Below are 14,931 nucleotides of genomic sequence, written 5' to 3'. Positions count from 1 at the left end.
AGATATTGATGCTAACATAAGGAGGCACATGGCTTATCACCTCAGCGAAGATCCCTGATTATAGGTAAAATTTATGACCACCAGTGTTACTATACATAAGAGTTTTCTTAATGCCTCTCTTTCTACCCGTGTCTTAAATTTAAAGTGTATGACAAACTACAAATTAACCAAACTTTGAAATTTTCTTACTGGCAGAGGAGACGATGAGAGCGAGACTGCGAGAATACATGTAAATAATGGTGCGGGCAACTTCAGACGTGGAAAATCCCGTAGGTAATGTAACTATAATAGAACAATTCCCGTTATTGCATTGAATTAAAATGTTCACTATATTAGACAGATCACAAAAAGTATTTAACCGTGAAAAGCAAGTATGTAATTTGAAGAAAAACAATGATACATACAATAATAAATAAGACTGATATAATTTAACTACATGACCATGCAGTGCAACTCACGAACTACAAATGATCACACCTAAGGATCCAACACGCCCAGGATACAACGTTGGGCATGAAAAAAATCAATTACAAAGGTTAGCAACTGACTCCGGTGATGAACACCTTTATGGTATGTATATACTAAAATCTCTAATTTTGTACATGTAAATTTAGATGAGAATTTCCATGATTTTCTCGGCATCTTAGTATTAATTTTTTATCGACCCAAATAATAAAAAATATTTTGGTCATCCATGATTGTGAGGTGTGATCATGGATAATATCGACTACTGATATAACTGATGATCTCTGAGTATGCTGCGTTTTTGGCAGTAGCTTAGAGAAAAACAACTCTCTTATATTGCTTACTGTATAAGTGAAAACTGAATAAGTATTACCTTTACAGGATGCAAAATAATTAATCTCTAAAGAAGTCCATGTCCAAATTAATTAACAATGATAGGTCTTATTTTCTGATTGTACAAACTTAGTACTTGACTAACTATTACTTCATTTTCAGGTCCGGGTAATAGTTGTTAGCTCTGGGGTACATCAGGTGCTTCCTAAGTTTCTAGAAGATTATTCTTTCCTTAGGACAATGGAGGTAGATATGTTGGTATCCTGGACTTCTTGAATTTCATTGCTGGATTACGGGTACATTAAGTGATTAATTTTCTGAGTATTGTCTTTAAGTGATTACTTGATTAAGCTAAGCTACAGATGACTTAAGAAGTGAGCTACTGCGAGCAGTTCCGGTCCTAGATTCATTTGAAAGGATAAGGACAACGACATTTAAATGTCTGATTGAAAAGTTAAATCATCAAAAGGAACATCTACAAATCCGGAGTCAACAACCTGCTCTAGCAGCAGTTTCTAGCATCACTTCTACAACCTTAAAGTAATTGTTTGTTTGTTTGTTCGGATTAATATTTACTTGCCATAAATGGTTTTATTTGGCTTTGTAAATTAGTTTTATCAGTTTTTTTGTATGTACTATTCCATTTGACATGTTATTGACATTATTAAGAAAAGAGAAAAAAAACAGATTGTGTGCCTGTAACGCTACTGTGTTGGTCGTGCTTTCCCAAGGAACTCGCTTCTTTCCTTTTTGGTTAGAACTATGTAAATAGAGATACTTCAGGTTACTACTAGCATTTGCATATAATAGATTAGTAGAAATTTCATATGCGCTTTACGAGTAGAAATAATGCGGTTTGATAATTCTAAGTTCAATAAGCAATGGACGTTGGCCGGTACTACAGGTAAGAACTTCAATAACAACTTTTAATGAGTTGAATTATAATGAGTTGAATTAGGTCTTACCATAGTTTGATTATAAAAATAGTATAACTAGGAATTCTCATGGGTGCTATGTTACTGAGATAACGAAGAGACTCCAATTTTTGATGCCCGTCTGAGCAAGCATCAATTGTCAACAAGGCAATTATTTTTTATGCCCATCTTAGAAAGCACTATTTGTCAACAACAAGGAAAAATATGTAGGTGTATTGGCTATGCACAACACAGGAAAGAACTTCAACCATCACTTATTACTTATTACAAACAACATTCGAAACCCCGGGCCGTTACGGCACGGGTCATATTCTAGTGTATATATATATACATATATATCACCTAACTTATATCATTAAGCTATATAAGTCTCTATATAGCTTAAAGCAAGCTTCTAGAGCTTGGTATGATAAATTGCTCTATGTGCTTCTTTTATATGAATTCAAGATTTCAATTGCATATTTATCGGTATTTGCACAGAAAAATGGTTCTAGAATTGTCATACTTTTCGTTTATGTTGCTGACATTCTTCTCACTGGTAACTCTAAGGAATATTATACTGACTTATTTCTCAACTACAAGGCCATTTTACCATTAAGGATTTGAGTGACCTTCACTATTTCTTAGATCTCTAGGTTAAGAGGAATAACAAAAGGTCTATTTTGTCACAAAAAAAAATATGCTCTTAATCTGTTTGACAAGTCAAATATGGATGGTCAAAACCTTGTTACTTTCCAGTTCCTACAAATAACTTCCAATTGCTTCTGGTGAGTTTCTTTCTGATCTAATATCTTATAGGTTGAGTATAGGTCATCTACGATGTATTTCATGAACAAGACCTGAAATCAGCTATGTTGTTAATAAGTATGTCAATATATGCAGAATCCTACATCTGGCCATCTCATTGCAGCAAAGAGGATTTCGAGGTACATTGAAGAGACTATTGACTACGTGATCTTATTCAATATAGGTTTAACTATTGTTCTTGCGTTTTAGTGATACAAATTGGCCTGATGATCTTGGCTCAAGGAAGAGTGCTGGTAGTTATTGTATTTTCTTTGTCTATAATCCTATTTATTGAGTTAATAAAAGACTTGCTAATGTTGCAGGATCTTACACTAAACCTGAGTTCTGAAGTTTGGCTACTCTGGTCGTGAGGTTCCATGAGTGTATAAGCGCATATTTTCTTGCCCGCTGCACTTATATTCTTTTTTGACAACATCATTGATATCTCTTACTCATCTAATCAATGTTTTTATTGAAGAATGAGACATTTTGTCGTGGATTATCATTTCGTGAGGGAGTTAATGCAGGATAAAGAGTTGAAAATTTCTTACATCTATTGATCAGGCCGCACATATCTTCATAAAGGGTTTGTCACGTCCAAGACTTGCTTTGTTTAGACACAAGTTGCAGGTGCTTCCCAAATCAGCCCATTACAATGTGAGGGGGGCTAATAACACATAAAAGTTTACCTTTGGTTTACATCTCTTTTATGTGATGTCAATTTTGTATTGGTGTAGGTGTAATTTAGTAGTTATTCAGCCTGTTAATGTGCGTTACTCTCTTTGTCATTTCTTTTATAAGATGTTTTTTTTTCGTAATAAATTAGAAAATTTACACTTTTTTCTTGTAACTATAACTCATTTTCTCATTTCTCCACTAATGAACAATAGTTTTATCAACTAAACCCATTTCATAAGATAGCGTCAACTGTCAATCGTTTTTTAAGTTAATTTTACTTTTCAAACTCGACTTAAGAGTGATTATGATTTAATAACCAATCTAGATCTAATGTGAGGTCAAAATTAGGCATGAGTATAGGTATGCCATAATCACTTCCAAATCTCATACAAATATCTCAATGTTGAAATTGCTTTACTCGATTTAATTGTGTGTGGCGTTTTTAGCAATTGATCCAGTAACAATTTGGCAATGACATTAATATTTATTAAGTTTGGGAATTCCAAAATGCACACTGGATGCCTTCATGGATAACAAAAGACTTTTTTCTTCTTCTTTTCCCATGGAGTTTGAGAATTTGAGAATAACAAGAATATAGAGTGACACCCTCCCCTTCCCTGATAAAGTTACTTTTTAGGATTCAGGTAATTTTTAAAAGGGTGTTTCGATACTTAAAGCAGATCATGTGTGTTTTTCCAGAAGAAAAACCAATTGACTTCACAAAAGTTATCTGCTTTTCTTATAAAAATCATTTTGGAATTGTAGTAACTGTTTGGATACCAGAAGCAGGAGTCATAAGCAAAATGTTTTTGCTTCAAAAAAAGTTAACCTTTATATTTTAAAAATCAATCTGAAATTATCCAAACTAACTTCTGACTTATTTCTTCAAGAACTCAAGAAAAACAACTTCAGAAATGGTACTAGCTTGTATAGCCAAACTAACTTCCTACTTTTTTTTTTTACTTCTAGATTTCGATAATTAAATCAAACGGGCTATAAGGCAAAGAAGATAGAGAATAGGGTTTTCTTCCTCCAGATTTACGCTCAAATAAAATTCTAATTCCAGATTTATCTTTACTTATTAATCCATCCCGTAAAAAGCCATGAAATTTCCAATACCTCCATTAATTTACAGAAACAGAGGTTCTTCATAATCTTTAAGAATCAGAAGATTTCTCTCTTTATTCCTCAACTTTTTAATCGTGATTTTTATCTTCCAATCTCAGTATCTGAAATCAACAAGAGTAAATAAACTTTAAATTAGAATCAGTCTAGATCTGAGGTTTAAGATTCAGAAAGGAGATAAAGGAGATAATACTTCAAAATAACTGAGAATTTAACTTCAACATTAAAACTTCCAAGGTACATACCAGAAACCTCAGAAACATTACCTCTTGAGTCATTACTTGAAATTTCTCGGATCTGAAGTATTTGCTGCATTTTGTTTTTGAGAATAAATTGTTTGCATGCAAGAATCTTCTGATAAGATAGCTTAGAAACAAAACCTCATTCATCTTCATCAGCTACCGATGAAACTCTACACAGAATTTACAGAGTTTTGAACAACATTGACCCGAACAACATCACCTGTAAATTCAAAACGGAATTTTTAATTTCCCTTGCCTCTTACTGTAGAATAGAATTTCCAATTTTCCAACATATGCTTCAGGTTGTGAACTAACCTCAGACCTCTAATTTAGCTAGTGAGCTGAAGAACTTTTCTGCATTTTGATGGAAGTCCATGTTAGCTAAAATTGACAAGTCCAACTAGTAGAATGATATCTAGGGTATATGTAGAGTCTTATGCTCTCGTGAATAGAGATTAGGAGGAATACAGAATAGACATGCGACAGACTTGTCACTAGTAATTCTTGAGATAGGATATGCACTTCATTTTCATTTGAAAACATTCCTAAAGGTAGTGGATGTTTTCATTTTCATTTGAAAACATTCATTTTTGGCCTACATCTGCGTAGAATACGTATTGAGTCTGAGAATACGAGTCATTCGTCTATACAAGGTTTTACACTCTATTACGAAAACGATTGCATGGTGTCATGGTGTGCGTCCTTGGACTCGTTTGGGTGTCAACTCAATACTACTCATTGTTAACATGACGCATGAAATAGTTATGGTGTGTTAGGCACGAATTTTAATGCGCCAAGATAGATTGCAAGTTTTCTGGTTTGAAGAAAATGTTACTCCAGGAGTATAAAATACCCTGATCAGATGCATACCCTTTACAATTGAAAGCAAGATAAGCCTTTGTAGGTCTTTGCTTCTCAGCTACAGCTGCAGTAGTTGAGACACTTTCATTGGCGGGACTGTTGTCCATCTGTATATGAGATAAACAGAGTGCTCTTAGAACTCCGTTCTTTGACATTGACAGGGAACTTATTGGTTGCTTAAAGTAGTGGTTTCACTTTCATAAACTTATGAACTCTAACTGAACTAATTAACAATTCTGAATTGATTGAGGTGATGGTGAATAATCGAGGAGCTGGAGGAGACGGAGTTCGTTATGGACTCAACCCCTTGTTCTCCAGAAACAATCTCAGATTCTCTCTTGGCTATGACTCCTGAAGAAACAACAACACGTGCAGAAGATACAAGTTTTTCCACCAGAAACAGCAAAAACCTCACAAATGAACAGCGACTAGCTATTTACCACTTCTTATTGAAGAAGAGCAACAAGGGAAGACTGCAAAAGGGCTCGGTACCAATGGCAGCGGAACATTTTTCAGTATCAGAAATGACAATAAAACGTATTTGGAGACGAGGTAAAGAGTCTCAAGGGCAGAATTTACCTGTTGATGTGTCTTCACGAAAACCAACTAGAGTTGGTGGCAAAGCTATTGAGGCCGATTTGAGCAAGATCCCAGAAATACCTCTACAACCACGACCCAGCATTCGCACCCTTGCGAAAGCGTTGAACGTGTCAGCAACAACTCTACATAGACGAATGAAGCAAGCAGGCAGGAGCTAGTGAGATCACACTCACTCAGGAGTTGAATGCCTGAAATCAGCAGTGGCTTCTGTGGGTCTCTGGATGAATTCACAACAGATTCACTATATTGGGATGGAGCAGATGTAGTTAACCCTAAAGAATTATTTTTCAGTTTTCAGTATCACTCACTTTTCATAAACTAGCTACAAACTTGAACAAAATGTTATCTAAACCACGTTATTACCTTGACTTATGGTTGTCCAGTTTCTTATTAACTGTTCCGTAGTATGACTTTTAATCGGATGACCTTGTTTCCTAATTCGAGAATTTTTTTATGAAATGTTAAAGCTGTTAGCATCATAGACCCGCAGAAGAATAGGTTTCTAGTGAAGAACCGAAGAACCAATTTAAAAGAACCACTTTTTGAGGGAGAAAGGGAGTAACAATTAAGCAATAAACACAGAGGTACTTCAAGAACTGACATAAGGCTTGCACTACCAATTATAGATTGTAATTAATACATACAACTCCATTGCACAGTTTGTCAGCCAACCAGATATACATATCAACCATGAAATCTAAAGACAATATGACCTAAACAAAGAAAAATAGATAAACTCAATTTCCAGTTGAAGTGATGAAAAACATTTTTGTAGCAACCACTTGTGCATGTCTGAAATTATCCTTCACTTGGTCGCGACAAACGCAATCATGATCGCCAGCACGAGGAAGACCACAAATATCTGGAAACCAAATTAATAGCAACATTAGCATATATTCTTTAATAACAAGGGAATCAAATAAAGCAGTAATTATTTTTACCATAGTTGAATTGCATATTGACTGGTTGCCAAGTATGTAGGAGGTCCTGGAGGGAGGAAAACATAAATGGGAGTAGCTGATATATACATATATCAAAGCAGAAATCAAGATATCAGAATAGAACTTGAACAGAGACAAACCTTTGATTCAGTGCACCAGAATCCCTGCAAGCTTTCTGTACTGCTTCTATGCGGTTGAGTGTTTTTGTAGCATTTGGATCATTCTTGTCAATCTGTAATCAAAATATGACCGTGGAATATTATTACACGTCCAGCGCCTTTAAAATGCCGAACACTATCTTTCAAATAAAGTCTAAAACATCTACCTTGCTCTTCAGCATTAGCGAAAAATCATAGAAAGCACCATAGACGTCAGACATGGTTTTTGTTTGGTCCATAACCTTAGCCGTCAGACCTAGACAAAACCAAAAGCAAATAATATCGTTAAAAAAAAGCAATTAATATCAGATCGTACTGTCCTATCAACAACCGCGATACCTATTTCTGTATAAAGCATCAATAGCTCAAAAAAGTGACGTGGTTACACTGATTTTTCACGGACTAGCTTGGAATTCCCTTTTTATTCTAATACAAAAATGATGAAATGGAACTAACTTAGAGGTAAGTTCTTGAACTATGGGCCTATGGCCTATTTGTGCACTACTAGTTCACTCAATTTCTGATAAAATCCATCCAGACATCCACTGTATCTGAGTAACGGATGGTACGGTCATTTCAGTGCATTAAGAGTAACATAGGAATAACAAGGGAAAGGTTTAAGTAAAAAAATTAGCCCACAAACATTACACAAAGCAATTAAGCAAAAAATGTAACGAGGTCTAGCTTCTCTTACCACGCCTCATCTTTACTACTCCTCTAAAAACTTCAATGTTGTTGTAGCATAAAGCAAGTGTTCCAATTGCCATGATCTGATTCAAAGAAAATATAAATAAATCAAACCTCCATGGCTCCACACATATGTAACACCAAATCATTTTTCTGTAACGAAACCAGATAGATACAAGCAGGGGAAAAATGTATATACGCCGAATCAAGTGGTTCCTACATGAATCAGAGAAGTCGTTTTGGAATCAGCCAAGACCTAGCTGTCTCTCAACCAAGATCCCAAAATACATCAAGTCATGCAGCAGTAAATGATTTAAGTTTACCATAGGTAAATTATCTCGGTCTCTTCTGATTGAATTCAACCAATTCAAATAAGTCTTGAACGATCAGTATTTCAATTCTAAGTCTTATCTTCTTGGAACTAAAAAACCAGAGAGCCTGGGAAAGAAAAACAGAGTCTAAATCTATCGACCTGCTATAGTAATAGTTTATTCTACTCTTTGGCTACAACTTAATTTATGGAACAACAATTAGTAAGACAAACTGTTTAAACTTTGAGAGGATTTGTACCTGAGGAATAGCACAAAACCGGAATATGGCGGGATCCCGTAAAGCTGCCATGTACTTTAAGCAGTCTTCCATGTGCAGTAATGCATTGGTAACCATATCGTTCAAGCACTGAACTGCCTTCTCCGAGTTCTCCTCATTTTTCAAGTCCTGAAATGCAGGGGAACAACAAAAACATATGAGCCATTCTGAAAATGACCAGTAAAATGGGAATATAGTATGGACCTATGGTACAACAAATATAACATTCAAGTAGCACAAGCGAAGCTGTTTCACCTCGAGCTTGTTCACATATTTACTCCAAATTTCGCGAGGCCAGAACATGCGTGACTTGGGAATCTCATTGATATCCTCCAGGTAGTCTCGAATAATATTAGTTTTCTGCCATTCGGGAAATACACAAAGATTGTATTTGAGCATTTTAATTGCATGTGCACAAAATTATGTTGAGGGTGAGAGAATGACTATCTGAGATACAACACCTGAAGAAATAAGCCCATTGAATTTGAGAGGTAATCAGAGGCCAAATCCTCCAAATTGGCAGCATGGAAAAGTTTCGACAACCCTAGCCCAACGAGTCCAGCAACATAGTGACAATACTCATCGTACTCATCAACTGTTTCCACCTAAAACAAAGGAAAAATAAATAAATTAGATGAGTAATACACTTGAAAAACAATTTCCTATCTTCGTTCAACGCCCAATGTACACTGCAGTTGCACATTGTAAACTTATTCGGATACTTCTTGAAGTCCATTGAAATTAGTCAAAAGCATCATTGCACTTAATGACTCAAATCCCTAACCACTCTTCCGGTCAACATAAATTTCTTAATCCTTTTCATTTAACTGCAATTCTACATCAGAGTAACCACGGCAGGAAAATATGTAAGAACTGACATTTTGGTTTCTCGTGTGTACCATCATAAACTTGATTCCCAAAGTCACATTACGGTCAACTTCCTCATATCTATTGTACATCCAATTTATTCACTACATAATATCATTAAAATAAAAGGAAGCACTAGAAGTCTGGCATAGCACAGGTCAAAAAGAAGAAAATGCTACAAACCTCCTTCAGTATAAATTTAGCCATTCCTGCACCCATTCTTTTGGTTATTTCTTCAATTGCCTCTTGATAACTGCAAAAAAATGAAAATGTTATACACTGCATTATAAAAAATTTCTTTCACACAAATGTTACAGGAAAAGTGCCGGAGATTACCCTTTTCCAAGCTCTAAAAATGCAGTTGTAACGTGATGAAACTCGTCCATGAGAACTTTGTAGTGATTCGTACCACCTTAATATACAACATGAGACATTTGGAAACATGTCAACATCCAGTAAAACATGAATCAGGGATATAGGTTCTATTCGAATCATTTTGCAAGCAGAAACGATTAATACACAAGAAACTGAAGCAAGTATGATGTACGAAGTGTGATCATGACTTCCCTATTTATATTCTCACTGAAAAACGTTCATACAACAGCCTCAGAAATGTACCTTCACAGCTCAATGGCCAACCGGGATACAATGTTCCAATGTAAAGCAATATCATGCAAAATGTGTAGCATTCAGGATTTTACAGTATTAAAACGGTTTTGTAATTATTATTAATCAAGTGTCATTATCAACTGAAACTCATCATGAACAGAAAACAGGCAAACATACTTATACCCAGTACAATTTGGCTGAGAACTTATAAATTAGAGCAATGTGATTGGGTCAAATTTCCAGAACGCTTACATGCGAAGTGCCAATCACGATCGTATATGTGACGGTGAAAAGCTTCCAGAATAGGCACCTTTATGTCATTAGGTATGCTTGTGTCATCCTCTGCGACAATAAGGAGTTAAATGAGCCTACCATAAGAAAAACTGATGTGATGGTAATATTGGAAGATAAAGAAGACCACCAGGATACAAATGAGAAAACGAAAACATGGATGTCATGCCTCGATTAAAACTCAACAATGAAAACCACAATGCACGCGCCATTTATGAAAAATCTTCACCGGTAAAGAAAAGAAAAGATAGACAATATACCATGATATTACTATGAATAAAACATGTATAAGATTCACGAACAAAACCACAAATAGAATAAGGAAGGCAAGGTAAAGATAATGAACTAACCAACAGTATCAAGTGCTCTGAGAACCAAATAAAAAATGGCAACCTGCAAAAGTACAAACGGCTAAGTCAAGTAATTGTAGAGGAAATGTTGTAAGTGAATGTTAGTATATGTTATATAACAACAGCAACCTTCTCTAATTAGAGAACTAAAGCTGAAACAAGCATGTAATCGCACATGGTTAATGAGCTTTACCCACAACCAACATTCTCCAGGAACTTATTCGAAGGAGTCAAATTATTGTCAAATAGTACTACATAAAAGGTGATTTGGAAAAGAAAAAAAACATTACACTGAAACAATCATCCCAGTCGAAAGAAGCTTCATTGCTGATTTATCCTACTAAAAACGTTTGTGAACAGTATATTCAATTGGATTCAATGTAAAATAACAAAATCATGACTGTTCTATAAGTATAAGGAAAAGGCAATCCATCTATAAGCAACTCCAAGAAACTAAACCGAGAAACAACACGTTTTAACGAAATTAAATTTTATGATTTCGTTACTTGTAGTTGTAACCAGACATTGCTGCAGGGATCAATAATAGCGAATTCGAATGGGATAACAAAATCAAATTCTTAAAGACCGATTTACGAATCCACTAATTCAAACAAAAAGAAATCCAATAATAATCAACGAAAGAGAGGGAGAATAATAAGCTTACAGCGTTTCGAAGCTCAGGACCTAATTGTTGAATAACAAGGGCGAAACTACGAGAAACTTTATGAAGCATAGAATAACAAAAATGCCAATGAGGCTCATGAGGGATCTGTTTTTCAGCATGTTTCGATGCCAATTTCAGCTTCAGAAGCGGACGGAATTCATCTGGATGTTTCAATATTGCTCCGATACTCACCATTTTTTCTCTCCTCTTCTTCTTCACTAACAGATCTCACAACACAAATCTGAGAGCAAGAAAGAAAGAGAGAGAAAGAGAATCTTGATCTTAGTATTCTGGTTTTGTGATGTATAATATTTATATCGAAAAAATTAATTAGCCATCTTTAAATTCAACAACGACCAGTTTGGCAGCCACCGGGGGTAATCAAAACTACTGGTGGAAACCCCGTTTTTTTGTGGACTTATTTTCGTCAGCAAGTGTCAATGAACCGAACAAACGGGGACTCGGAAACATGTGATCAATAATCCTTAAATAAGTGGGGTTTGTACTCTTTTCCTGTTGACAATTGGTTTTGCCAGTTTAGATGGGAATGGGGTTATTTATACCAAAAACAAAGGTCAAGACAAGAGCTTTTCCAATTGCTATCGATGTCATCTCTAAAAAAAATAGCAAAAAGAACATGGCAATCTGAATCTTGTTTCAAAAAGAAACAGCATTTATGAGTTCTGTTCATAACTTCGGATGTCAAGTTCTGAAGTCCGACAACACAATAAAGAATTAAAGAGTGATGCTAGAAGTAAACTACAAAAGCGCGTTGAGCAGCATCACCTCCAGTTTATCATCATAATTTGTCCAAATTTGGCATGCCAAGAAAATTCTTGCTTTTGGTACTCATTCAGTGCTAACTCATGGGCCTAAGAAAAAAAAAAAATGAAAAAAGCAAAAAAGAAGAAAAATGGATTTGTTTCCCGGGAATGTTTTGTAGCAATCTTGAGCTTCATGAGTGAACTCAACTCGATTATTAATCTTTCTCCAAGTAAAGCCACAGTTCTGCTTAACTCTAACTCTTCCTTTAAGCAACAAACCCCAGAACAAACCATCCCTACTCAACAGTTCATCAAAATAATGCAATTTTCGAACGACCACTCGTCAATGGTATATTAAACCGTATCAGCCAACAATCTATCTGGGAATATAAGAGAACATTATTAATTCATGAATCAATTATTAATGGTATTTTCATCAAATCAAGAGACAGAATAACTCTACAGTCTTCAGGGCTCTTTGAAGGAGCTTTTGGAAATCTAACAGAAAATGGATACACACGCTATTCTAACATAGCTGCCTTTTGCTACCATGGGTTCCTTAAGAGATTAGTTCTTTCCGCCTTCATAAGATAAAGCATTATACTTAATCAAGTGATCACTAAGTAGCAGTTATGCTTGATCAGGCAATCAGTCTGAATTAAAATATAACGCGTGCGTTATAACACCATTTGGATCCTTATCGAGCTAAAAGAGACCCAACAAAACAAAACCAACACATTTGCCCCATTTTACCTAAACTGACTAAATAACCCTTCCGTCTATTTCGCTACACCTTCTATTTTCTTCCCTATTTGATTAACCGACACTTCTTTTCACTCAGAAACTATCAAAAACTTTCCTCTCTCTTCCCTCAGGAACCAGATCTGAAACCATTTTTGATTCCTTCATCTTCTTGCTACAGAAAACAGTTAATCGAACTCGTAACAAAGAAGTCTAACCTTCCTCGAAAGGAAATTAGGTTGAAGTTTTATTTTATTTTGACCTAGTTTTATGTTCTTAAGAAATTAGGCGAAGAAGAAAATGGCTAAGAAGCAAGAGAAAAAGAAAGATGAAAAGAGGAAACTTATTAGGAAAGTGGTTGTAAAAAGGTCTCCAAAAGGTAAACCTAGTTTTATTGTTCTTCAGATGTTCTCTTTACTGATTTAATTTTGATGTTGTTTCACCTAATTCGAGATTATGAATCTTAGGTTCTGTAGAAATTCGATTCATAGTCATCTACTTGGTTTCATCACTTGGTTTGATCACTTTTTGAATCTTAGGTTTTGTAGAAATTCGATTATGAATCTTCGGTTTCATCTGCTGATTTCATACATAGGTTTCTGTAGTTTCATAGTAGATTTTTTTTACTTCAATGGTTTCTTTGATGAAACCAAATCTGGTTTCCATCATCTTCATCAATATATGATTTTTATAATCTTTTGATGGGTATGGTTTGGTGCTACTGGTATTACTAAGGTATAATCTGCTTTTTTTGATGAAACCAGATTTGGTTTCATCATTTTCCAATTGTTAAATTAGTTCCACTATAACTGATGATGCTTGCTAAGGTATATTCTGGCTTTTCTGATGAAACCTTTTTTGGTTTCATCACTTTTCATTTTACAACAAACATCAACAAACATCATTCAAAATGAAAAAGTGATGAAACTATATTTGGTTACCAAGAGTTTGTTTCATGTAACTATATTTGGTTACACCATTTGTACTTTAGTTTCATCAATAACCATATGTTTGTTTTAAGTAATAGAAATTTGCCTGATAAACCTACATATGCATCATGCCTATTTACTTTGAAAATCAAAATTTTGTGACATAACTAAGGTTCTAGGATGATGTATATGAGAATGATGTATATGGAGTTATGAACCGCTGAAGCTCTTATTGTTGTGTAAGAAGACGAACAAAACATAGCTTATCAGTTTTGTTAGATCTTTGTCCTCTTTTTCTTTCTTTCTGTAGTTTGCGAACACATAGCTTATCTAAAAAATAATTTGCAACTAAATCTCTTATTGTTGTGTTCTCTGTTTAGCGTGTTTATTTCTAGTTTATCTTATGCAACCAAATATGGTTGCATCATTTTTGGTTATTGGTTTCATTATTTTTATCTATGATTCACCTAACTTTTGGTTTCACTTACAGGTAAAAAAAGAGAAACAGAGTCGTATATATGCTTGTTGCATCATTTGTGCAAAGTAGTAGCTGACATAAAGGCGTTGATACAGAACAAAGAACCGCATATGTTAGCTCTTAAATCATGTCCATTCTGGCGTTTCATTGAGCCATTCTTTGATGGTGTAATGGAAGAAGAAGAGATCGTCAAAAGACAAAAGCAGTCATGATGGTTTTACAGTCACTTGAATTCAGAAAAGATGGTAAGCTACCATTGTGTTTCAGGTTAGGTAGATCGAAGAAAATGACTCTGCGGACAATTCCAGAACATTTCTCTGTTATCTTTAGTCTACAAATGATGGAGGGTGTAGAAGTAGATGAAAAAGTGGGCATAGGTGAAGAACTGGAGAAAAAGGTTAAAATCTTCGTCGCTCAGTATTTTAAAGGAAGTAAGAAGACGTTCAAAGCTGATATTCAACTGTGCATGATGAAAGCCGCAGCGGATGAAACCAAAGCAGACGAGTTTGTAAAGTTTTTCGTCATGTTCCTGTTAGTGTCGGTATTCGTCCCCAACAAAGGTGGGCGAAGTCTGGCTGCCAAGTACTTGTATATGGTATTTGATATGAACAAGGTTTGTTGGCCACAAGTGTTCCATGATTATCTACTTGAGTCAATAATAGATTGTGATGGCGATGTTGAAAACGTAGTTGGTTGCATAATTTACTCGTTGGTAAGTTATTTTTTGTTCTTTTGATTAATAAGTTATATTCTTTTATAATGTATCTGATATTGATTCTTAATTTGAATCTTGTTTTTTTTTTAAGTATTGGGTAGCAGAGATGACTATGATTGCAAAA

General features: G+C 34.9%; 1 protein-coding gene and 1 long non-coding RNA gene across 3 annotated transcripts; one reads left to right on the top strand and one right to left on the bottom strand.

Moving 5' to 3' along the window:
* Positions 1-4,423: 4,423 nt before the first annotated feature.
* Positions 4,424-6,395, top strand: LOC113288765. The gene is made up of 2 exons (XR_003330702.1): positions 4,424-4,559; positions 5,676-6,395. It is a non-coding gene; the product is annotated as an uncharacterized LOC113288765 (long non-coding RNA).
* A 215-nt stretch (positions 6,396-6,610) lies between these two features.
* On the bottom strand, positions 6,611-11,520 carry LOC113288764 (squalene synthase-like). 2 transcript variants are annotated; one of them, XM_026537881.1, is made up of 13 exons: positions 11,181-11,519; positions 10,517-10,559; positions 10,128-10,217; positions 9,603-9,678; positions 9,450-9,519; positions 8,861-9,004; positions 8,655-8,759; positions 8,382-8,528; positions 7,819-7,894; positions 7,292-7,380; positions 7,107-7,198; positions 6,967-7,012; positions 6,611-6,887 (listed from the first exon to the last, which is right to left on the bottom strand). In XM_026537881.1, the coding sequence occupies exons 1-13, from the start codon at positions 11,373-11,375 to the stop codon at positions 6,831-6,833; spliced, it is 1,230 nt and encodes a 409-aa protein (XP_026393666.1). In that variant the 5' UTR covers positions 11,376-11,519; the 3' UTR covers positions 6,611-6,830. The 2 variants fall into 2 exon arrangements, with proteins under 2 accessions (XP_026393666.1, XP_026393667.1); XM_026537882.1 differs by lacking the exon at positions 6,967-7,012 and having other exon boundaries at positions 11,181-11,520.
* Between the last annotated feature and the right edge of the window lie 3,411 nt (positions 11,521-14,931).

Source organism: Papaver somniferum, chromosome 6 (assembly GCF_003573695.1).
Source record: "Papaver somniferum cultivar HN1 chromosome 6, ASM357369v1, whole genome shotgun sequence".
NCBI classification, from domain to species: Eukaryota; Viridiplantae; Streptophyta; class Magnoliopsida; order Ranunculales; family Papaveraceae; genus Papaver; species Papaver somniferum.
The sequence above is the reverse complement of the archived record's forward strand: the minus strand, read 5'-3'. Positions and strand labels throughout refer to the sequence as shown.

Bases quoted from the DNA above. Each gene is read 5' to 3' on its own strand.
- LOC113288764 (XM_026537881.1), bottom strand. From the start codon at position 11,375: ATGGTGAGTATCGGAGCAATATTGAAACATCCAGATGAATTCCGTCCG. The intron at 7,199-7,291 runs GTAGATGTTTTA...TTTTGATTACAG, and splicing joins CGCTAATGCTGAAGAGCAAG to ATTGACAAGAATGATCCAAA. The intron at 7,013-7,106 runs GTTTGTCTCTGT...TCCTCCCTCCAG, and splicing joins TCTGGTGCACTGAATCAAAG to GACCTCCTACATACTTGGCA.